Raw genomic sequence first — 22,737 nt, 5'->3', positions numbered from 1 at the left:
CCCACGTACCCCCCCCCCCCCCCCTCCCCCCTCCGCACATTCCGGAGCGTGTTGGCGGTGCCCGTTGGTTGCAGGCAGGCGTGCGAGAAGCGAGGACAGCAGAGGTATGGCGGACATTCTGGCGTATGTGCCGGACCTTATTGTGAGCGATTGTCTCAAGGAACAGGTGAAGGGTGAGGGCGGCGAGTGGAAGCCCAAGTTTGAGGCCTTTTGGGGCGCCGTGGTCTTCTGCGATGTCTCGGGCTTTACCAAGCTCTCCGAGCGACTGGCGGCGGCTCCGTCCAAGAAAGAGGGCGAGGGCGCAGAGCGGCTGGTCGACTTTCTCAACGACTACTTTTCGCGGCTGCTGTCGCTGGTCCGTGGGCATGGCGGCGATGTGATCAAGTTTGCCGGCGACGCGCTTTTGGCGTGCTGGCCGCAGCGCGACGGCGAGTCGCCTGCGCTCACCGTCCTGCGCGCGGTCCAAGCCTCGCTGGCGATTGAGGAGCACATGAATGTAGACGACGAGGACATGCCGTATCTACACATGGGCATTTCTGCCGGCGATCTCTTTCTGCTCCAGGTCGGTGGTACGTTCAACCGGTCCGAGTGCATTCTCTGCGGCCCGCCGCTGCTGCAGCTCTCGGATGCGGTGCCTGCTGCGTCACCCAAGTTCTCGGTCCTCTCGCCCGAGGCGTGGGCGCTGCTCCCACCAGGCTCGGTGGTCGCCGACGTGGTTTCGGTGAAAGGCGAGGTGGTCGGCGAGCCAGTGACCGCTGGCGACGACGCGAGCGCGATGCCCGAGGGTGGGCTCATGCGGGCGCGCGAGGTGCTTGAAGGCGTCGAGCCTGTGGCTGCGCACACGCACTCGATCGAAGAGCTCAACGAAGCCGGCATGGCGCTGCTGCTCCGGTTTGTGCCGGGTTCCATCAAGGCAGCCGTTGCCGAGAACCAGCAGATGTGGCTCGGCGGCTCGCGCAAGGCATCGGTCATGTTTATTCACGTCCGCGGCATCGACATGTCGGTCGGCTCGTGCCTGCCCGAGGTCCATGCTACGGTGCTTGCAGTCCAAGAGGCTGTGTACAAGTACGAGGGCTCGATCAACAAGATTCTGCTCGACGACAAGGGCTTTCTCATTCTCGCCGGCTTTGGCCTCCCGCCGCTCTCACACGAGGACGACGCGCTGCGTGCGGTGCTCTCGGGCCTCCGGGTCCAGGCCAAGATCAAGCTGCAGGGCATCGAATGCGACATCGGAATTACGACCGGCACCGTCTTTTGCGGCATTGTGGGCTCGGCCTCGCGCCGCGAGTACACCATGATGGGCGACGTGGTCAACACGGCGGCGCGGTACATGGCGTCTGCCGCCGGCGGCGTCTTTTGCGACGAGCCGACCACCGCCGAGTGCCCGCCCGAGTCGATGCAGTTTGACGAAATGGCGCCGCGGACGTTCAAGGGCAAGGCTGGCGTCTTGCGAGTCTTCCAGCCGTCGCGAAAGCGGCTGCGAATCATCAAGTCGCGCCGACCCAACAAGCTTGTCCGCTCGCTCGAGACCATGAAGCGGACCAAGGCATGCCCCCTTGTTGGTCGCCACAAAGAGTCGTCGCTCATCTCGGCCGTGCTTTCGTCGCTCAAGCGCGGCGACTACAGCAACAAGCCCGGGCCTGTGCTCATGTTTGAGGGCGAGCGCGGGATTGGCAAGTCGCGGGTGCTGGAAGAGGGCAACCGAGTGGCATCCAAGTCGCGGTTCATGGTCTACGCTGGGCGCGGCGACTCGATGGCCATCAAAACGCTCTTCCACCCATGGGCTCCGGTCTTCCGCAAGCTCCTTCGCCTCCCGCGTGAGCGCGAGAGCGACCCGGTGACCATTGCCCTACTGCGGCAGGCTGCGCTGGCCACACTGCACAAATTGCTTCCCGAGGAGCTCTACGACGCCATTCCACTGCTCAACCCGGTCGTCGACCCAATTGCCTTTGATGAGCCGGAGAACTACGCGTCGCTGAGCGACAAAGAGCGTGTCGATGCCTCGCTTCAGGTCCTCCCGCACATGTTTGAGATCCTCTGCCGAGCCCGCTCTAAGGCAGCCATTCTTATCCTGCAGGACTACCAGCTGTTTGACCCGCCGTCGCGGCTTCTATTCAACGCCATCATGAAGCGGTCGGCGCACCACTCGCTCAAGCTCGGCGCCTTTGTCTCGGCTACTCCGCTCTCGTCCGGCGCCGACGACCCGCCGCCCGAGTTCAAGATCCTAACCAGCCTCGAGTCGACCGAGATCATTCCGCTCAAGGCCCTCTCGCAGAGCGCGATCGCCAAGCTCGTCTCATCGCGGCTGGGCGTCAAGCACCTGCCCGAGGCCGTCATTGATCTTGTCATCGGCAAGTGCGGCGGCAACCCGTTCTTTGCCCAGGAGCTCGGGACGGCGCTGCTTGAGTCTGGCGTCCTCGCGCGGTCGGCTGACGGCGAGTCGATTGTGGTGGTCGACGAAGAGTCGCTCTCGCTCGACACGGCAGGTGTGTCGCTGCCTCAGGCGCTCCGCGGCGTCATCACCTCGCGCATCGACAAGCTTAAGCCAGCGCACTTGCGCCTTCTCAAGGTGGCTGCCGCTATGGGCTCCAACCTCACCGCCACGGTCCTCCACAACGTGTTCACCATTCTGGACGCCGCGGTGCCGGGCGCCAACTCGCCGTCGGTCGCCGAGCTCGAAGACGGCCTCGAGCGGCTGACTGCGCTCTCGTTCCTTACCTTTCACGACCTGACCGGTGCGTACCAGTTCAAGACCGCGCTGACGCAGGATGTTGTGTACTCGCTCATGCTCGCTTCGCAGCAGCAGGCTGTCCACGCTGCCATCGCGCAATACTATGAGCGTGTGGCCGAAGCCGACTCGGTCGCTGTTGAGGCCCTCGCCTACCACTGGCGACATGCCGACACGTCGCAGCCGGTTGTTGTCAACAAGGCCATCCGCTACCTGGAGCAGGCGGCGATGGCGTGCCTCGACCAGTCGAACCCGCGCCGAGCGCTGGCCCACCTCCAGGACGCACTCGGCCTCTACACCGAGCTGGCGCGGACAGCGGACGAATCATCGAGCGACGACGAGGTCGGGGCGAGCGGCGAGGCCCAAGCGGCGGGTGCAGATGATGATGGCGGCGGCTTTGGTGCAGCGGCTCCCAACGGCGACGCGAGCGCGATGGTCAACGATCCAGCGCTGGTGGCCACAGTCAAAGTCCTGCTTCTCCGGGTGGCATCGATGGCGTCGCTGCAGATCGGGCACCTCGCGCGGGCGCGGCGTTACGCGCTGCAGGCGCTCAACTTGCTCTGCATTGACTACAAGGAGGACGCATCGCTGGAAGATCTGATGGGGCAGGTCGATACCACCATCGAGGCTGTCAAGTCGTCGACGATGCCGGACGACGCGACGCGGTCGTCGACGACGCTCGACGAGCTGCGGTTCCACGACGAGCTCGACGCCGAGATGACGTCGTCGGGAGGCGGGTCGACGCGCAAGCGCAGGCGGACCAAGTACAGCACACTTAAGCGGACGTTCTCCGAGTTCCTGCAGGACAAAGAGCGGTTGAACTCGTCGTTCTCGGGCACCTCGACGCCTGCCTTTCTGCTCTCGTCATCGATGGAGTGGGCAGACTCGGACGACTTCAACTCGTTCACCACTCTCGACGAGTTCCGCTTCTCACTCCACGACAACGACGCCCTTTTCGGGACCGACGGCATGGACTCGACCGACGAGGGTTTTGAGTCGGCAAACGACGAGCTCGCCGCTGCGCCGTCGTCGGCCGCAAGCTCGGCCGCGGGTTCACTACGCCACCATCCAACCTCGCCTCTTGCTGCCGTCCCACCGACGCTCGCATCGGCGTCGTCGACGTCGGGATCGGAGTGCTCCAACCGCGACGGCGACGGCGTTGTCGCTCTTGACGCATCGTCGTCGTCGTCGTCGTCCGACTCGTCTGACAAGACCGGCTCTTCGAGCAGCTCGTCCAGCGACGGTGCCCAGTCAGGTTCGACCAAACTCGCCGACGTGACTGTGGAAGAAGAGCAGGCCGCCGAGCAGGCCAGCGGCGTCGGCGGCGAAGCTCAAGCGTCTGCCGGTGGCGAGGGAGCCCACGATGGCGAGGCCGAGAAGGACGAGGGAGGATGCTGTGTAGTCCAGTAGGCTACCGCGATGTCTGCTAGATTTGGGATATGAACATATACCGATGCTGTGCATACAAAATCAAGAGCGGGAGGACGAGAGCGTGTTGTGTGTGATGACGCGGATGTTTTGGTCATCGAGAGTTGGAGCTGGCCAGGTCAGGTCGGCTCGTGCGGCAAGTCGAGTCGAGGGTTGGTTCGACCGAGTCTGCCATCCATCCTCCTCCCCATCCTGGCAAGGCACGACGGGGCGACGGGCGGCAAGGGGGTCGGCGGAGAGGGGAGCCAGCACACGTCTTGGGGCCGAGGAGTTTGTGACTTGCACGTGGACAGAACAAGGTAGCCAAGAGCATGCGTGTTGTGACAGGATCAACTACGGGGGTGGTCAAGGTCCTCCAGCTGGAGAGCAAGAAGGCGCTCGGGTATGTGGCGGTGACCGGCTCGCGGTCGCCGGTGGTCTGTCTCGGATGGGGTCCGCAGCTCTCTAACGACAGCACGGTGCCGGACTCTGTGGTGGCGGGCACGGCAGACGGGACGATTTCGGTGGTGGCGGTCTCGGGCGAGAAGCCTGCCGTCTTGGTCCAGCGCCAGTGGCAGGCCACCACTCCGACCGAGAAGCCCATCTTCTGCTCAAAGCTGTCCGAGGACGGCCTGGTTCTGGTCGTTTCCACCGAGGGCCGCATCGGGGTCATGGATCTGTCGCCGGACGGGCTGCACTGCGCAGAGGCGGATGCAGGCAAGGGCAGCGGCAAGGGCAGCGGCAAGGGCAAGGGCAAGGGCAAGGGCAAGGGCAAGGGCAAAGGCAAGACCTCCAACGACGCCGATGACGACGCCGATGAGTATGTTATGTTGGCAGGCGTGCGGGTGCTGGGCCGGCCGGACCCGACGACTCGGTTTGCGTCCGTGGCCAAGGTGCGCGGGCCTGTGGGCGCGGCGGTGATGTCGCCAGAGGAGGGCGTGATGCGGATCGCGACCGGCGGGCAGAAGAACGACGTGCGGGTGACGGATCTTGCGACGGGCGAGACGGTGTGGATTGCACAGAACATGCCCAAGGACCCGCGGACGCGGATCAAGCCCGGAGTGTGGGTGACCGGCATTGCTTGGCTCCCGCGCGACCCGACGATGCTCGTGGCGTCGTCGTCGTACGGCTGGACGCGGGTGTACGATCTGGCAGCCGAGGATCGGCGTCCGGTGTGGACTGAGACCTTCCCCGAGTCGCTCAGCACGTGTACTGCCGTCGGTGGCGCGTCGTGGATTGTGCTTGTCGGCGACAAGACCGGCAACCTGTTCAAGCTCGACACCGAGGCGTCGGCGCGGCGGATGTACGGCAAGCTTCGCGGGCTGTCGGCGTCGGTGCGGAGCATTGACAGCCACAAGGGCGGCCTGCCGCTAGTCGCCTCGGGCGGCCTCGACCGTCATCTGCACGTTCACGACCTCCGCTCACGGAAGACCATCCTCAAGATTTACCACAAGTCCAAGATTGCGGCCATCCTCTTCTCGCCCGAGGGCATTGTGCGCCCAACGAAACCGACGCCGACGACGGAAGCAAGCCGTCGCGGGCGGGTGCGGCCGAAGGCGCTGCCGGCAGCGATGACGAGTACGAGTACTACTACGACGACGACGAGAACGACGCCGCCAAGACCGTCGAGGCCATCGACAGCACGCTGCGCGACGAGCACGGGAACCGGATCACCGACAATGCACTGTGGGAGGAGCTCTCATCGGCGAGCAACGACGAGTACGAGTACGAGTACGACGACGACGACGACGACGACGACGACGACGAGAGTGACAACAGCGAGGCCACGACCCGCAAGCGCGGAGCCGACGGCTCGGAGGCACCGGCCAGCAAACGCGCCAAGCACTCGTAGCTTCTGGCCAACGCAGAGCTCAGCGCGTGCTCACTCTCCCCACTTGCGCAACTTAAACCGGGCGAGCTTCTCCCCGCGGGCAGCCTGCTCACGCTCACGATCGAGGTCGCGGAGGACGCCGGCCATCGATGTGCCAGCGCCGAGAAGCGCGGCGCGTGAGGCCTCAAAGTGGGCGGCGATGCCGCGCGAGTAGAGGTGCGATGACGAGGCTTCGGCAAGCCTAGCCGCTGCGCCAGGCTCACCGCGAGTTGCCGGTGCTGCAGCGATGTGGGCGAGGTGGGCGCGGACGGCGCGATCGTCGGCATCGTCGACGCGGGCCTCGAGCTTGCGGATGTACTCGAGGTGGGCGGCCGAGCCGAACCGCAGCCGCGGTGAGGCCGATGCAGCGCGGGCACGAGAGCCAGAGGCAGGGCTCGAAGCCCGCCGCAGCACTGGCATGTCGGTGGCGCGCTTGTCGGCGGCGATGGAGGCGAGTGCGTCACGGCGGCGAAGGTAGGCAAAGGCCGGCGAGACCGGACTCGGGCGGGCCGAGGGGAATGACACGTCGACGGCGCGGGTGGGTGTGGCGAGCCCGATGGCGACCGCCCGGTTTTGTGCCGCAACCAACGAGTTGTAGCTGTGGCGAGCCGGGGCACGGGCCTGGGGCGACTGCGGAGGATTGAAGGCGAGCTCCATGGCGAGGTCCGACGGGTGGCTGGCCGTTAGCTGGCCGACCAGTGCTGGGCTGCTGGCCGTTGCCGTTGGGCCGCGGAGAATGCGGAAAAGGGACAAAAGCGAATGGTAGGGCTCGACCATTGAGGCTCGGCAATTGGCAATCAATGCCGTACTTGTAACGCTTTTCGAATCCCAAGCACGGCTGGTGCGGTGGCTGCAGGGATGCACCGGCTGCTCGCACGGAAGCCCCTGTCTGGTTCTGCGGTTGGCGATGCGGCCGCGAAGCTGAAGGCCGTCGTGGATTGGACCAGCAAAGGAGCGATGGTCAAAGTGGCTGCGATGGGTCAAAGTGGGCTCGCCAATTCGCGTGTTGGTGTAAATTGGCCTTTTGACTTTGAAATTGGCAAGTGCGGGGTATATCATGACCAGAATATGCGGAGGGTGAGCAGGGTGTGGGCATGACCAGCAAACGCACCAACATGCCACCACCACTGGTGCGGCGACTTTCGGACAAACATCGTTCTATTGCCCGTGTCGTGATCGATTGGCCAAAGAAGGGCAACCTGGGTTAGCATGGGCGGGATGGGGGGCGTTTTGTGCTTGTGCTATCTTTCCTTGACTGCAGATGTTTACTGCGCACATGTGGACGTAGCCTTCGCGTAGGTTGCCTCACTGGCAAGGCTAAATTGCCTTGGCTGCCACGCAACATCGCTCTTGGACGCGATCGCACGAAAGAGAGCAAAGAGTACCCATCGCACCACATGGCAAGATACAACAGGCAGAGAGAAGTCGCCCATATCAAAGTGGAAGCTATATAGGTACGGACAAGAAGCAGATGGCCAGGATATCTTGCCGTGACATAGAATCCCATCTGGTCGAAAATTTTCGGAAGGCCGTTCCGTAGGCGCCACCGTACGCGCAAAACGTTTGGACTGGTCAGGCGAGAGGGACGGGTAAGCATCTCTCTCGCAGCACACGGGTTCTCCTGCAAGTTCGACGAGAGAACAGGCACACAAAGCACAAACCAGGGGCTTAGCACGGCTCTCTCTGTCTGGGTGTGCAATAGCAACTTGATTACGGTCCCGTCAACGCACGCGGCGCATCTTTTCTGCCAAGGCGGGTAGGATTGACGGCCGACGACCGAGGCCCGCACCCACCATGTCCAACATGTCGAAGGCCGAGGGACGGCCTACCGGCCCAACCATGGCGGTAGAGGCGGGGCAGGGCATGTCCCCCTCGAGCCATACTGGCCTTGAGGCGTCCGCTTCTACACAGGGCAGCGTGGCCATGCCTGGGGGGGCAGAGCCCCCGAAGGTTTTTCCTGGTCTCCCGGGCAGCAACATGAACGGCGCTGGCAGGGTGACCGCCGCCCCGTACAACCTAGACGGCTCCATGCTTGCGGCCTCTGTGCCCGTTGGCATGCACCATACGCAGGGTATGCCGCAGGGAAGCCTGCCGGGAGTGGACCTGCAGCAGCAGTATGCTGGCTTGGCCGGGTCGGCGTCGGGCCAATTTGTGGGACCGTCGCCCAGTGCTTGGGCCGGCGCGCAGTCGGGCGCCGAGTCATGCCTCACCGACACGGGCTCGATTGGGCACGGCATGCATCCGAACAGCGGCGGCATGATGACCAATCAGCACGCCCTCGTCTCGCAGCAGCTGCAGGCCATGCAAAAGCAGCAGCTCGTGCAGCAGCAGCTGCAGCAGCAGCTCCGGCAGCAGCTCCAAGCCCAGCATCAGCAGCAGTACCAGCTGCAGATGCATCAGCAGCAGCAACAACAGCTGCATCGCCAGTATCAATTGCAGGCGATGGCGTCGCAGCAGGCGGCGCTCCAGACGCAGGCGGCGCAGTCGGCGCAGGCAGCGCAGGCAGCGCAGGCGGCGCAGGCGGCGCAGGCAGCGCAGGCAGCGCAGGCAGCGCAGGCGGCACAGGCAGCGCAGGCAGCGCAGGCGGCGCAAGCAGCGCAGGCGGCGCAGGCCACCGCCGCACATTCCTCAAGCCAACCTGGCCCGCTCGCTGGTCCGCAAGAGCTCGCCCAGGCCCACGCCGCGTCGCCGGGCGTCGCCAATGGAAGTGGCGCGCCCAACGCCAAGCCTTCCTCGGGTCATGCCATGCAAATGATGCAGCAGCAGGTGCCCGGCCAGGGCCCGCCTCATGGCACATCACAACAGGGCACGCTCCTGCCTCCGGCCAACCAGCTCCCGTTCTACCCTGAGACGGCGGTCAATGTGCAGTCATCGTCGCTCTTGCCGCCCTCGGGTAGTGTCAACGGTATGCCGGTCTCGCCGCAGGTCTACTCGGATATGCTGCGCGCCTCGGTCGCCATGCCCGGATGGGCGCCGGGCTCTAACGGCATGTCCTACCCGTCGAGCATGCACATGGGTTCATGGCCGTCGAACAACGTGTTTATCACCGTCCCAGACTCAAACGCCGTCCTGGCCTCGACCTCGGGCCGCGGACCGATGATGCTCCAAACCGCTCCCACTCACTCACCCAGGCACATGGCCACCCCATCGCACGCGTCGACTGGCGACGACGGCAGGGGCAGTTCATTGGGCGCATCCAAGCCCAAGAAGGGCCGCCGCGCACGCGTCCGCCTCTCTGAGGCCCAGCTGCAGCATCTCGAAGCCATGTTTGCAGAAAACCAGTACCCTTCGCAGAAGGTGTGCAAGGCCACCGCTGGCACTCTCGATCTGCCGCACCACTCGGTCACCATCTGGTTCCAAAATCGCCGCGCCAAGTACAAGCGGATGCTGCGTCAACAGCAGACCGTTCCCATCCCGACTACCTTCTCAAAGCAGCCGAACCAGTACTCTCAGCCCAACTACTCGGAGTTTGTGCGCAAGCGCAAGCGCGACGACGACCGTACCACGCCCATCGCCTCTGGGAACGGCTACTCCAAGCGCCCGAAGTCGTCCGCCGCTGACGACGCCCATTCGACCTCGGAATCGTCTGCTGTTCCTAGCGCCAACTCGTCGACTAACGACAAGTCGTCGAGCAACGATAACGCGACCGGCAGCAACAAGGCGTCTGGCAACAACCCGTCGATGTCAGCTACTGGCTCGGGCTCCTCAGCCAGCACCTCCTCCAGCACCGGCTACTCATCGTCGACGCCAACACCATCAACAGTCTCATGACTTTCATCTAAATGATTTAACATGATTGGGCGTGCCAGCCCTGAAGCTGTAGCGGGCGCGCGAGCGAATGATGGCGAGAGGCGAGAGGGAGAGTGAGAGCGACGCAGTGCGCCCGGCCGCGGAAGCGACCGCACTCGTCTCCTCCCCCCTCGGACACACACGGGTCATGTCAGACTGGCGTCGGAAGGATGAAGAGGTTATCCTCCGCAGGTAAGCCCCCCCCTCCCCTCCCCTCCCCCTCTCTCCTTTCTCCCCTCCCCCTCCTCGTCCTCCCTTGCCTGCATGCCGCGCTCAAAGGCGACTCAGCCCCTCACGGCCACTCGGATAGCCGTGCCAGTCAAGACCACCATGCAAGGCACTCTGCCTCGATGAGCCAACCATGGCATGGCCTCGACCAGTACTCACCCCCCGCCCCCCCTCTGTTACTGTTCGTCCTTTGCTATCACCAGTACCGTGCGCATGGGCAAGGAACTCGGCGAGCTCGTCCTCTCCTCGCAGCGGGTACTCTTCTTTGGCCAGCGGCGGAGCAGGCCGATCCAGATCGAGGTCCCCACCATTGTCAAACACTTTGTCTCGACGCCGTCGACGCCAGCTATCTTGCTCAAGATTGAGGTCGCTTCAGGCAAAGCGTACACCTTTGAGTTTGTGTCGGACGCGCGTGAGGCCGAGCGCGACAGGATCAAGCTCGAGCTGGCCAACATGCGCAGCGCGCTGCAGGAGCGGCTAGCGCGAGCCGAGGCTATTGGCGCGTCGGCGAGCGGGAGCGAAAATGCAGCCAACAAGGGCGCAGTCGACAAGGTCATGGCCGCTTCGTCGCGCGACACCGAGTACCGGCTCGCCCTCCTCGCCAAGGACAAGGGCCTCGCCGAGCTCCACGCCCAGCTCGTGGGCACGGACGCCATTACCGACGACGAGTTCTGGGAGTCGCGCAAAGAGCTTGTGGCTCGTGAGCGGCTCGCGCCCGAACGCCAGCACGTCGGCATGTCGACGGAGCTCCTCGCCGACGTCCGGCCCAAGGCCCAGAACTCGACTCACATCCAGTTCTCGATCACACCCGAGGTCATCCATCACATTTTCCTCGAGAACCCGCACGTCCACCTAGCCTACAAGGAACTGGTCCCGGCCAAGATGGACAAGGTCGCGTTCTGGACAAAGTACTTTAACCACTACTACCTCCACCAGAACAACGCCAACCGGGCCGGTATCATCGACAAGATCGACACTCACAACGTCCGCTTCCGCCGGCTGACCGATCCGTCGGTCGAGACTGCGTCGGCCTCTGCTGCCGTCCTGGCTCGAACCCAGCCCGAGCTCCAAAAGCGCTCGCTGCAGCTCAATGCCCTGCGCGACGACTCGGCCGTCTCGGAGTTATACGGCTACGGAACCGTGGCGGGCAGCCTCGACCCACACACCGCCTCGCAGGCGCGGTCGTCGGCGCCGGCCCGCGCAGCTGTCGTCGGCCGCACAAAGTCGACCAAGCCACGCAAGGTCCGTGAGTCCAAGTCTCTTGTCCGCCGCGTCAACCGCCACTCGATGATTGTGCTCGAGGACTCGGATGTGGTCCCGCTCACAGTCTCCAAGTCGCTCATGGCCGAGGCCGCCCGCATCCGTGAGCTCGAGGCCGAGCCCGAGCCGGAGACCATTCCACTGGAGATCATCGACACCTCGGCTTACTTTAGCACCGGCGCGTCTGCTGCGACTGGCCAGTCAGCAGGCGCTGGACCGGGAGATGCTCCTGCACCGCGGGGGCATACATTCGCGGCTCGCTGTTCAGCAAGCAGGTGGCGGCAGCCCCAGCCGGTGTCCGGACCGTGCCTGACGCCGACGCCGTGCTCGACGGAGTCATGGCCGCCTCGCGTGTCCGCCAGTCGTCCGAGGCCGACTCCCACCTTCGGATGCAGCAAATGCCAACCGGCTTTGTCGACCGCATTGTTCCGCTCGATGCCGCAGTCACCGAGCTGCTGCGGCACTTTTGGAACGCGTCGGCTAACTCGCTGCAGCCCAAGGCGTGGCCCAAGCTTGACCGCATCATGCAGGCCATGGGTGGGCTCGAGGACCGCCTCGCTGCCCTGCGCACAGGCTACGCCGTGTCCAAGCCGGCAATTTCGGCTGTCGATCACTTGCTCGCTAAGCTGACAAAGGCCAAGGCACGATTCGAGGCCGACGTCGCCAAGCGCGCAAGCATTCCAATGACGAGCAGCGGTGCCAAGAAGAAGCGAAAGCGGACCGACGGCCTCGCCTCTACCGAGCCGCTAGCCAAGCGAGTCAAGCCGCTGGCATGAGGGAAGCAGCGGCGCGGCATGTGAAGCAGTTTTTTACCGGCGGCGGAAAGCCGAGTGCATGGCAGCGCCACCAGTCTTGGTCTTGGCCACGTTGTCGGCGAGGCTGAACGGCATCCGCCCGAGTGCCGTCGAGGCGCGGATAAAGTCGGCTGGGAGCGTGCTGGTGGCAAAGAGCAGAGTGTTGACGTCGTTGAGAAGTCGCGGCTCAACCGGGGTGATGATAAACAGATCGAGACCGTCGTCTGAGATGCCACGAACAATGCCAAAGCCGAGATGGTCGGCGGCAGACGGCGAGGTGGCGAGACCGACGAGCGAGTTGAGGAGGACTTTGCCGACATGCTCTGGCGGAATATAGTGCAGAGTTGAGACAATGTGGAGGGCGCTGAGAGGGACGCGGTACGGGACAGCCTCGGCGAGCTCGGCGCCGGCTGAGCCAAAGTATCCAATCCAGCGCTCGTCGCGGCGGGCGCGGGCGTTGCGCTTGACAACGCTGCGGGCTGGAGGGATCCACCAGGTTGGCACGTCGGGCATGGTCAAGTCGTCGATACCAATCGCGTCCAGGAGGGGCGCCGGCGGGGTGACCATGCGGACAGGCCGCGACGGCACGCGGACCACCGGCGGGCCGTGGTCGGGAAACGAGACCTCACAGGGATTGGCGGTGAGATACACAACGGCGGAGGGGTGCAGGAGGCCAAGGGCAACCGATGAGATCTGGAGGCCGAGCGAAGTTGCCCAGCCGAACGAGTTGGTGACGACCGGCACGTCCGCGGCGGAAAGGCCGGCGTCGTCGAGGAGAGTGGGCAGAGCGCGGATCGCCCACTCGATGCAGCGCACGAGGTGGGTCGGGCTCTTGGACGCCGAGACAAAGCCTGCAAAGAAGGCTCGCGACGCCAGCTGAGCATGCATCTCGATACCGGCGGGGCCCAGCAGCGGGCGTCCCACCAGGGTGACTGACACTGTGCCGGGAACATTGAGCAGCGGCTGGCCGACGTCGTAGTCGACAATAGCAACAGCAGGATGGTGGGCCAAGAGCCTGTTGGTCATGAGGCTGACAAATGTCGACTTGCCGGCCCCTTGGCTGCCCATGACCAAGACCCGTGGCGGCGAGGCGTCGGCAATGACGCCGTCCATGGCCTCGCGCCAGCCGGGTAGGCAGGCGATGGGCGGGCCATGGGGATCGGCGCCCATGACGGCGGCGCTCACTCCTGCCGACGCATCCATGTCCGTCACATCGGCACGCATGAGGGTCATCATGTACGGCGGAAGCATCTCGTGCGGGACGGGTACAAAGGCGATGACGGTGGGGGCGTCCGACACAATCGAGCCGGCGACCGAGTCCGGGTCAGGCAGGTTGATGGGGAAGGCGTCAAGCCATGGATCGGGCGGCAACGGTGAGATGAGGGCCGGATCGGGCACAGCCGTCGGCTGCAGCGGGGCCGTGCCGTGGCAGGTTTGCGACCAGACGACACGCCAGCCAGAGGCAGAGGTGAGGGTAGCACCGAGGACGTCGACGGCGCCACGGAGAACAGCGACAGCAACAATATGACGGCAGACGGCAAATGGAGTGGGCGGCATGTCCGGGTTGGCAGGGTGGAGGGCGGCAAGGGTAATGGCGGTCCGGGGGCCCAGGGCATAGGTGGCGAGGTACTCGACCGGCCCGTCGCGGGTGGATGGGGCCGGGTGGTAGCCAGCCGGGGCGAGGGGCGGGCTACCCGGCACGGCTGCAGCCTCGGCGGGAGGAGGTGCGGCAGAGCCAGCCACTGGCGGCGGAGGACCTCCTGCTGTCGTCTCATCCTGGTTGATGGCGTGTGAAGCAGCTGCAGCTGTGCTACTAACGTCCAGCCCGCGGCTGCGCTTGCTGGCGGTGGTGGGATCCAGCGACGACTCGCGCCGGCGGCGTTTAAGATCGTCCATTGTGGCGAGTAGTGTTAGGCCGAACGCGGATAAAGGCAGGGCTGGTGTGATGGGTGGTCTGGGATTGGGGAGGGGGGGAGGGGGAGGGGGAGGTGGATGGCGAAGGGTGTGTCATGATGATGGACGGGGGGACGGCGATGGGGAGGCGGCAAACCACGACGACGACGAGTCTTCCGAGGTGGAGCGAGCGGATTGGGCCGAGTGGGCCGAGTGGGCCGAGGTGACCGAGAGGTTTGAGAGAGTCGACGCGCGGCGGGAGGGTGAGGGCGAGGTGAGGGGCGGTGGCGGTGGTGGTGGCGGTGGCGAGGGAGGGAGCGGCGAGAGGAGATCCAGCTCGATGGCGTTGAGGCTGAGCGAAGAGTCGCGCGAATGAGCGAGGCCGGAGTGGTCTGAGGCGGACGAATCGCCGTCGTTGGCAGTGACGGGCGACGCCGATGGCGTTGGCGACGGAAGCTCGAGCGAGAGAGCAAGCTGCGGGCGTGGCGGCGGAACACGGACGTCGGAGCGGTACTCCATAGCGCCGATGCGGTAGTTGACAATGGTACCGAGGATGGCACCAACGGCGAGGCCACCGCAAAGCGCCACCCAGTATGCGATGTTGGCCGGAAAGGCGCGATCGGCAGCCGTGACGAGCAGAGCGTGCAGGAGCAGGGCCGTGGCCAGCAGATCTGGGACCAGGAGGGGGCGAGGAGCAAAGGCGGATGCGACGAGAGCAGCAGACGATGCGCCGAGAGCCAGGGAGAGGACAGAGAGCCATCCGCGGGGCCCACAGAAGGAGAAGGGTGTAGCCGAGTAGAGGATGGAGGGAAAGGCGAGCGGATACTGTGTGGTGGCCATGGCCGCCGCTGCCGTAGCGGCCGTCATGGCCATGGCCGCCACACCAGTGGCCACCAAGCCCAGAGCCAGTCTCAGCGGCGAGTAGAGGGCAAAGACATGCGGCCGCCCAGGCTTGAGGCCGTACTCGTAGCGGGCTCCTGTGCCCACCACCACGGCAACAAAGACTGCTACTAGGCTGGCTGCCAGGGCGGAGGCCAGCATGGTGTGCGTCAGGTGGAGGGAGGGGAGGCGGTGATCAGGTCGCACGGGGAGGGGGGGAGGGAAGGGCGAGGGGAAGGGGGGGGGCTTCGCACCCGCACACTTGACTGCAGCCTAGTAGGGTGGCGAGGAGAGATGGCGGAGGACGGGTTTGCTGACTTTGGGGTCTTTCAGGAGTCCACTACGGATGCTGGGTCTGGAGAGGGTTGGGCGTGGGCAGCGGCAGGCGCAGGCGGTGGTGGCAGTGGTGCTGGCGACCAAGATGGTGCGTGGGCTGCCTCTCCTCCTGCACAGTCGGGGCATAGCTCGGCCGATGGCCAGGGGAATGGACATGCTTTTGCTGACTTTGCTCCCTTTGGGGAGTACCAGGCTGAAGCTGGTGGGGACGCTCGGGGGGACGACGCGGCGGTGCCTGTGTCGACTGCCTCGGGTGTGCCACCTGCGCCTGCTCGTCATGCGTCGGCGTCGGCAGTGTCGGGGACCGGATCGTCTGGCTTTGGAGCGTTTGAAGCTGCGCCGGGTGGTGAAGGCGAGACTGGGCCCGAGGCGTCTGCGTTTGCGGCGTTTGATGTTTCGCCGGGTGGCGAGGGCGAGACTGGGGCCGAGTCGCCTGGCTTTGGAGCGTTTGATGCTGCGCCGGGTGGCGAGGGCGAGACTGGGGCCGAGTCGCCTGCGTTTGCGGCGTTTGAAGTTGCACCGGGTGGCGAGGGCGAGACTGGGCCCGAGTCGCCTGCGTTTGCGGCGTTTGAAGTTGCACCGGGTGGCGAGGGCGAGACTGGGCCCGAGTCGCCTGCGTTTGCGGCGTTTGATGTTTCGCCGGGTGGTGAAGGCGAGACTGGGGCCGAGTCGCCTGCGTTTGCGGCGTTTGAAGTTGCACCGGGTGGCGAGGGCGAGACTGGGGCCGAGTCGCCTGCGTTTGCGGCGTTTGATGCTGCGCCAGTTGGCGAGGGCGAGACAGGGCCCGAGTCGCCTGCGTTTGCGGCGTTTGATGCTGCGCCAGCCTCTGACGCTGCTCTCGCAGTCGAGTCCGATGGAGAGACAGAGCCAAGGCGCAGAGGGCTAGATAAGCTCCCCGCACTCTCTCTTGCCCGAGCAGAGCCCACCAGTGCGTCCGTCTCACCGTCGTTTGCTGCCTTTGACGCTCCTCTGTCGGCCACCACTCCGGTTGGAGCTGTCGCGCGCTCTCCCATTTCTTGCGAAGAAGAGGCTGTGTTTGCTCCTGCTGAGGCACTTGACCCTGCCTTTCACGCGTTCCTACACCCGTCGGCTCCGGTCACGCCCGCTGTGGCCACCTCCAGCTCTGTCTTTGGCAGCGAATCAGCTGCCGAGCTCGACCAACCCCCTGTCGATGATGGAGCATCTGTTGCGTCTCTCGACAGCATTCCCAGCCAGGCCTCGCCTCTGACGGTAGACTCGTCTTGCCATGCTTTTGCTCATCCGTCTGCTCCGGTTGTTGCTGCGGATTCGGACTTGCCTAAGGGAAGCGAGTTATTACGAATGGCTGGCGAGACATCTGTGACTGACGCCGAGGGAGTGTCGGCCAACCAGGCCAGTACTGCTGCCGATTCCGAGGCGATTACTTCGAGTGGTTGTGTGTCCGATTTTGCCGAGCCTATTGACAACGGCTTTGGCGGGTTCGAGGCCAACTTTTCCTCTGCCGACTCCACCGATGCTGCGGATCCGGCCGATCCCGCGGAGCCGACCTCGGCGGAGCCTGCTTTGGGCGGTTTCGAGGCCAACTTTGACGAGCCCGCGGACGACGGCTTTGGCGGGTTCGAGGCCAACTTTTCCTCTGCCGACCCCACCGATGCTGCGGATCCGGCCGATCCCGCGGAGCCGACCTCGGCGGAGCCTGCTTTGGTCGGTTTCGAGGCCAACTTTGACGAGCCCGCGGACGACGGCTTTGGCGGGTTCGAGGCCAACTTTTCCTCTGCCGACCCCACCGATGCTGCGGATCCGGCCGATCCCGCGGAGCCGACCTCGGCGGAGCCTGCTTTGGTCGGTTTCGAGGCCAACTTTGACGAGCCCGCGGACGACGGCTTTGGCGGGTTCGAGGCCAACTTTTCCTCTGCCGACCCCACCGATGCTGCGGATCCGGCCGATCCCGCGGAGCCGACCTCGGCGGAGCCTGCTTTGGTCGGTTTCGAGGCCAACTTTGACGAGCCCGCGGACGACGGCTTTGGCGGGTTCGAGGCCAACTTTTCCTCTGCCGACCCCACCGATGCTGCGGATCCGGCCGATCCCGCGGAGCCGACCTCGGCGGAGCCTGCTTTGGTCGGTTTCGAGGCCAACTTTGACGAGCCCGCGGACGACGGCTTTGGCGGGTTCGAGGCCAACTTTTCCTCTACCGACCCCACCGATGCTGCGGACCCGGCCAATCCCGCGGACGATGGCTTTGGCGGGTTCGAGGCCAACTTTGGGCCGACGGGAGAGTCGGCCGACTTTGGCACGTTCCCAACGACATTTGAGAATCCAGCTTCCGATGCTGACGGCTTCGGCTCGTTTGAGGCGTTTGGCGAGCCGAGTGCTGCTGCGGACACCGGGTTTGGCGATTTTGCGGCTGACGCCGACTTGCCGGCTGTGACGTTTCCTGCGTTTGACACAGCGCCACAAGCCCAGCCGCCAGCCGCGAGCACCGGCGAGGATCGGCTGAACGCAGTGGAGCGTCTTGTTGAAGGCATGTTCCCGGACATGGCAGCGGGCGATGCTGTCGCGGCTACGGATACGTACAAGGAGGAGCTCACAGATGGAAGCGAGGCCGCAGAGCTGCTGGCTAAGCTGTCGGGCGAGGCGCGCGTTCGGCCGACCGGCAAGCGCATGTTTGAAGTCTCGTTCTGCTACCAGACCATGCTGGCGTCGTATCACCTTCCATCACTGGACAAAATTGCCATGCAGGCCAAGGCGCCGATGCACCACCTGACGCCGCTCAAACCGACCCGTGCCTCGTCGGACTTTTCGGTGTCGCCGCCGGCGTCGCCGGTTGCCGAGTCGGCTGGCACGTCCGGGAGCTCGGGGCGTAGCTCGCCGATGGCTGCCAAGCCTGGATCTTTCGATTCGGGCCTCTCGTCTGGAGTCTCTACACCGACAGGCGGTGTTGGATCGGCCGGCATCGAGTTTGATGTCTCCATCTTTGAGTCTGTCTCTGCTAGCAAGGTGTCAAGTCTTGAAAGCGCCGCAGCCAGCGGTTCGACTGGCGGAAGCTCATGGCTCACCGACACCCTTGCATCGTTTGGTCTTCCAGCTCCAGGCGGCGACACCACCGACAGCTTGAGCGCACCTGTGGCGCAGCCGGCGGCGACAGGCCCCGCTTCCTCTTCTGCGCTCCCGGACTGGCTGCTTGGAATGACAGGCAAGAAGCTATCCAGCGAAGCCGAGGCACTTCTGGAAGCCATTCCAGATTTGTCTTTCATGTCGTCGCAGTTCCTCTCCTTGCCGCTGGCGATGTTTGACACCTCGACGACTGTAGATGCCGCCACTGCGGTCACGCCCTTGTCCGACGTCTCTGCCCCCTCTGATCTCGCTTTGCACCTGAAAGAAGACGGTCTGTTGGGCGGTCACGCTGAGGTCGACGGTGATGCTCTTGCGACGGATCAGGATGATGCCACAACTGCCACCACCTCCACCTTTCCTTTGGCCGATCCGGCCACCGCCGCGTTCTCGGCCTTCCCTTCAGCCGACGACGCTTCGGTCTCAGACAACCCGGCGACCGCCGCGTTCTCGGCCTTCCCCCCAGCCGACGACGCTTCGGTCTCAGACAACCCGGCGACCGCCGCGTTCTCGGCCTTCCCCCCAGCCGACGACGCTTCGGTCTCAGACAACCCGGCGACCGCCGCGTTCTCGGCCTTCCCCCCAGCCGACGACGCTTCGGTCTCAGACAACCCGGCGACCGCCGCGTTCTCGGCCTTCGACGACGCTTCGGTCTCAGACAACCCGGCGACCGCCACGTTCTCGGCCTTCCCCCCAGCCGACGACGCTTCGGTCTCAGACAACCCGGCGACCGCCGCGTTCTCGGCCTTCCCCCCAGCCGACGACGCTTCGGTCTCAGACAACCCGGCGACCGCCGCGTTCTCGGCCTTCCCCCCAGCCGACGACGCTTCGGTCTCAGACAACCCGGCGACCGCCGCGTTCTCGGCCTTCCCTCCAACCGACAACACGTTCGCCGCCTTTCCCCCGACCGACGACGCATTTGCAGCGTTCCCTGCGTTCGAGTCTGCGTTTGCAGAGCCTTCGCCTGCTGCTGCTGACAATGACTACGATGAGGAAGACGTCGACGACGACGAGCGGTTCTAGTCCGTAAACTAGCCAGGGTTCAATGTGCAGAGGTGGCGGGTGGCCTGTCAGCGGCGGCCATACATCGGGGCGCCGTACGGGGCGCCTGGTACCGGGGCGCCGTAAGCGCCGCTTGTGGCGGCATACGGGTGCGGGGCGCCGTATGGAGCCCCAGGCGGCGCAGCGCCGTAACCGGGATCGGCGCCAGGATAGGGAGACATGACCGGGGGAGCCCCATAAGGCTGCCCCGGAGGCGGGCGGTACTGGCTCTGCTGCTGGTTGTTTGCATACGGCGATTGGAAGCCCGGAGCCTGGCGCAGGACGACGGTGGCCGAGCCGTTGTCATTGACCTTCCCGTGGTCGGCCTCAAACGCCTCGAGATCAAACACCGACTGCGCCGACGACGACGACGTCAGTGAGTCGACCACCAGCACGCCGTTCTCCATGTGCCGCCCAGTAGCCTCGAGGTACACCCTTTCGAGGCGCTTGCCCTTGTACATGATGTAGAAGAAGCCAAGTTTCGGGAACTCGAACAAGAGTGAGAGAAGGAACGAGAAGAGGAATGAGATGGTAAAGTCGCCCACGACCTCGCCTTGCAGCGAGACGGCAAGGACCCAGGCGAGGATGAACGAAATGACGAAAATGATGATGATGAACGGGTAGGCAAAGAACTGCCCGATGCAAGGCGTGTGATCCGATTCTGTGCATCGCAGTAGCCGCTTGTAGACCACAACGATGGGGAGGACGACAAAGACAACAAGGATGCCGCGGAGAATGAACTCGGTCGACGAAAGCGAGACAAGAATTGACGAATCGCAGGTGTCATCACCCTTCCACCGGTAGTCGTAGCAGACGAGCGACGAGCGGAGCGCGTCGTTGAGCACCTGGTCGCACTCGAGCCGGTTGTCCACCAGCGTCCGCGAGAAAATGAGCAGCCGTGAGATGAAGTCGCGAGTTGGAACAGTGGCGTTGGCCGACCGGCAATACTCCCAGCACGGACGCTCCTCGGCGACGCCGACGTTGGCCGATTGTGCCCGGGCCTTGTACTTTGTGAACGCTGCCGAGCCCGAGTCGTCGTAACGGTACGACCGCAGATCGCGGTTGTAGCCGACCAGGAATGGGATGTAGTTGGGCCCGGCCCGGTCGAGCCGCGCGTTCTCCATGGCGTCACGCGCCTGTGCACACGACGGAAACGAGGGCGTGAAGAGCGAGATAAAGCCGATGACCATAAAGTTGAGGAAGAACATGAGGGCGAGGAGCATGACCTTGCGCTTGCGATCAAGCTCGACCTGATTGGTTGGATACGGCGGCTTCTGCCAAAGCACGCCAAGAAGCGAGTGCTCGTGCTTCCAATATCTAATCAGCGTCGGCTTTCGGGGCACATCTACGCCACCCTTGCGATAGTTGCCGTCCTTGAAGCAGAGCTTGGCGCAGAGACAGAGAATGACAAAGCCGATGATGACGATGAGGCCGAGGACCACCGCCGTGGCAACCTGCGCAGACGACATACTCTCTGTTGCTTCGTCCAAAGCCTGCTCTCGCTTGCCACTTCTAGTCTTTGCGCTCTTGCGTCTAAGCCCGTCCCCCCTCTCTCTCTCTCTCTCCACTCGGTGAGGTGTCCCTGTCCCACCCCCCTAAGGCCGCTCTGCCTTGCCCACGCCCCTCTCCAGCCACCATTCCTGGAACCGATCACGATCACGACCTCTCCAAACTGCAGACAGCCGCACATCCCATCACCAACCCCCTCCCCCTCCCATCTCCCTCCTCCCCCCTCCCCCCCCATCCCCCTTCCCCCCTCCTCGTCAAACTTTATCTCATCTCCCTACATATCGACTTCCTCAACAGATCGATACACCATCATCCCATCCCATCCCCTCCCTCCCCCCCCCCCTTTCCCTGCCGCCCTCCGGCCACCCGTCCGCCCACTGCCAACCGGCAGCCAATCGACGGCGAGGCACCTCTCGCTCGTCATGTCGTCGCTGATCAACAACCCGTTCGCCGCCCTCAACATGGAGGACGACGATGCGCCCGCTTCGCCCGCTTCGCCGGTGAGCAAGCCGAAGGCTGCCAACAAGAAGGCCTCCAAGCCTGTTGTTGCTGCCGATCCGCTCAAGAAGCCCAACTTTGGCAACAAGGGTACGTCCATCATCACCAATCGCCCGCCCCCCCCCCCCCCCCCCCCCCCCCTGGCTACCTCTTTCCCTCTGCCACCGATCATTGCCGCTTTTGGGCGCTTCCTTTGCCTCTCCCCTGCTTGCGTAGCCTCTCCTGGCCCAGTTCTTGCTGCCACCACGGAGCCTACGTGCTGTCATCCCCCCCTGCTCTCTGCTCGCTTCCCCTCTGCCCCCCACTCTACCTTCCCCCGTCTCCTCCTTTGCCCGGTGTCTCGGCCTCGGCGCGACCTGCTCTGCTCTGTGAGACATTTTCGGATTGTTGGTTCTGTCGCTGCTCCCCGTCGGTGGGTCGCTGCTGGCCCGCATGCTCGCCTGCTGTGCAGAGCTGGTTACCACACTGCTGGCACCCTTGCAGGTAGTACTGGATATCTGCTACATCAACCCATCTGCCGTTCTTCAGATGCAATCTGGCCTGCCTGCCTTTAGTCCGCACTGGCCGTGCTCGTCGGCCGGGGCCAGGCCAAGCCGCGGTCATTATTTTTGTCTGCGTCGAGCGGGCGGGGCTTGCGGGTGGCCTGGTCGGCGATGGCAGGCCGAGGCGCTGGCGATGGAGAGGGCGATGGGCGAGGATAGTTGCTAGTCACAAGGCGCACAGAGAAGACTCGCAATGGAGGGAGAGACTCACAGGATGGATGGTTTTGGGGTGTGGCAGCTGCCAAGAAGTCGGGCGGCAACGCCAAGAAGTCGGGCCGTGGTCGCGCCAAGGACCACCACGCGACCGGCAAGTCGTACGCCAACCAGTCGTCGCGCTCGGGCGCGCGCAAGGGCGGTACCTCGGGTGCCCACAACTGGGGCGACATCCCGGACGTTGAGGGCAAGCCCGCGTCGTCGGTGGCCGATGAGGGCGCCGACGTGGCTGCTGCTGACTACGCCAACAACGGCGAGCCTGCTGCCGAGGAGTCGGACGAGGAGGAGGGCATGACCCTCGAGGAGTACGAGGCCCAGCAGGCTGCGATCCGCGTCGCCGCCGCGCGCCCGACCCGCCGCGCCAACGAGGGCTCGGAGAAGAAGGAGTGGGGCCAGTACAAGCGCCTCACCACCAAGACCAAGGGCAAAAAGGTGCAGCAGAACTTCTCCGCCCGCGATGGTGGCCGCGCTGCCAAGGGCAACGCCAACGAGCTCCTCAACGTTCGCGTGGTCGACAAGGCCTTCTCCGGCGAGCGCCGCGGTGGCCGCGGCGGCCGCGGTGGCCGCGGTGGCCGCGGTGGCCGCGGTGGCCGTGGCGGCAACAACAACAACAACCGTCGCGGCGGCTCGCGCCTCCCCAACGTCAACGACGACAAGGCC

General features: G+C 64.6%; 8 protein-coding genes across 8 annotated transcripts in view; 5 read left to right on the top strand and 3 right to left on the bottom strand.

The window, feature by feature from the left end:
• Positions 1–4,187, top strand: part of AMSG_08221 (adenylate/guanylate cyclase) — a gene marked incomplete at its 5' end in the record, with an annotated part of 4,802 nt that extends 615 nt beyond the window's left edge. The window contains one exon of the mRNA XM_013900106.1: positions 100–4,187. Within this exon, the coding sequence (XP_013755560.1) occupies positions 100–4,138 (4,039 nt within the window). The 3' untranslated portion in view covers positions 4,139–4,187. The remainder of the gene's footprint in view (positions 1–99) is intronic.
• A 280-nt stretch (positions 4,188–4,467) lies between these two features.
• AMSG_08220 (WD repeat-containing protein 74) lies at positions 4,468–5,987 on the top strand (the record flags this gene model as incomplete). The annotated part of the gene is made up of 2 exons (XM_013900105.1): positions 4,468–5,628; positions 5,667–5,987. The coding sequence occupies 2 exons, from the start codon at positions 4,468–4,470 to the stop codon at positions 5,985–5,987; spliced, it is 1,482 nt and encodes a 493-aa protein (XP_013755559.1).
• AMSG_08219 (uncharacterized protein) lies at positions 5,565–7,436 on the bottom strand. Its single transcript, XM_013900104.1, has one exon. It carries the CDS (start codon positions 7,062–7,064, stop codon positions 6,018–6,020), a length of 1,047 nt encoding a protein of 348 aa, XP_013755558.1. The 5' UTR covers positions 7,065–7,436; the 3' UTR covers positions 5,565–6,017.
• On the top strand, positions 6,837–9,805 carry AMSG_08218 (Phox2). Its single transcript, XM_013900103.1, has 2 exons — positions 6,837–8,498; positions 8,571–9,805. Exons 1-2 carry the CDS (start codon positions 7,800–7,802, stop codon positions 9,774–9,776), a joined length of 1,905 nt encoding a protein of 634 aa, XP_013755557.1. The 5' UTR covers positions 6,837–7,799; the 3' UTR covers positions 9,777–9,805.
• A 108-nt stretch (positions 9,806–9,913) lies between these two features.
• On the top strand, positions 9,914–12,298 carry AMSG_08217 (uncharacterized protein). Its single transcript, XM_013900102.1, has 3 exons — positions 9,914–9,986; positions 10,226–11,482; positions 11,506–12,298. Exons 1-3 carry the CDS (start codon positions 9,943–9,945, stop codon positions 12,056–12,058), a joined length of 1,854 nt encoding a protein of 617 aa, XP_013755556.1. The 5' UTR covers positions 9,914–9,942; the 3' UTR covers positions 12,059–12,298.
• Positions 12,092–15,010, bottom strand: AMSG_08216 (uncharacterized protein; the record flags this gene model as incomplete). The annotated part of the gene is made up of 2 exons (XM_013900101.1): positions 12,092–13,907; positions 14,106–15,010. The coding sequence occupies 2 exons, from the start codon at positions 15,008–15,010 to the stop codon at positions 12,092–12,094; spliced, it is 2,721 nt and encodes a 906-aa protein (XP_013755555.1).
• A 184-nt stretch (positions 15,011–15,194) lies between these two features.
• Positions 15,195–19,315, top strand: AMSG_08215 (uncharacterized protein; the record flags this gene model as incomplete). The annotated part of the gene is made up of 3 exons (XM_013900100.1): positions 15,195–15,272; positions 15,371–16,032; positions 16,114–19,315. 3 exons carry the CDS (start codon positions 15,195–15,197, stop codon positions 19,295–19,297), a joined length of 3,924 nt encoding a protein of 1,307 aa, XP_013755554.1. The 3' UTR covers positions 19,298–19,315.
• Positions 19,316–19,344: 29 nt separating this feature from the next.
• Positions 19,345–21,248, bottom strand: AMSG_08214 (uncharacterized protein; the record flags this gene model as incomplete). Its single annotated transcript, XM_013900099.1, has 2 exons — positions 19,345–20,769; positions 21,210–21,248. 2 exons carry the CDS (start codon positions 21,246–21,248, stop codon positions 19,345–19,347), a joined length of 1,464 nt encoding a protein of 487 aa, XP_013755553.1.
• Positions 21,249–22,737: the final 1,489 nt, after the last annotated feature.

The sequence above is a fragment of the Thecamonas trahens genome, assembly GCF_000142905.1.
Source record: "Thecamonas trahens ATCC 50062 unplaced genomic scaffold supercont1.39, whole genome shotgun sequence".
NCBI lineage: Eukaryota > Apusomonadida > Apusomonadidae > Thecamonas > Thecamonas trahens.
This window is presented reverse-complemented; position numbering and strand designations above follow the sequence as displayed.

What these genes read in the sequence shown, in the direction of transcription:
- AMSG_08219 (XM_013900104.1), bottom strand. Translation starts at nt 7,064, where the DNA reads ATGATATACCCCGCACTTGCCAATTTCAAAGTCAAAAGGCCAATTTAC.
- AMSG_08218 (XM_013900103.1), top strand. Translation starts at nt 7,800, where the DNA reads ATGTCCAACATGTCGAAGGCCGAGGGACGGCCTACCGGCCCAACCATG. An exon ending in AGGCGGCGCAGTCGGCGCAG is followed by an intron (nt 8,499 to 8,570) that starts GCAGCGCAGGCA and finishes CAGGCGGCACAG; the next exon opens with GCAGCGCAGGCAGCGCAGGC.
- AMSG_08217 (XM_013900102.1), top strand. Translation starts at nt 9,943, where the DNA reads ATGTCAGACTGGCGTCGGAAGGATGAAGAGGTTATCCTCCGCAG. An exon ending in GAAGAGGTTATCCTCCGCAG is followed by an intron (nt 9,987 to 10,225) that starts GTAAGCCCCCCC and finishes TGCTATCACCAG; the next exon opens with TACCGTGCGCATGGGCAAGG.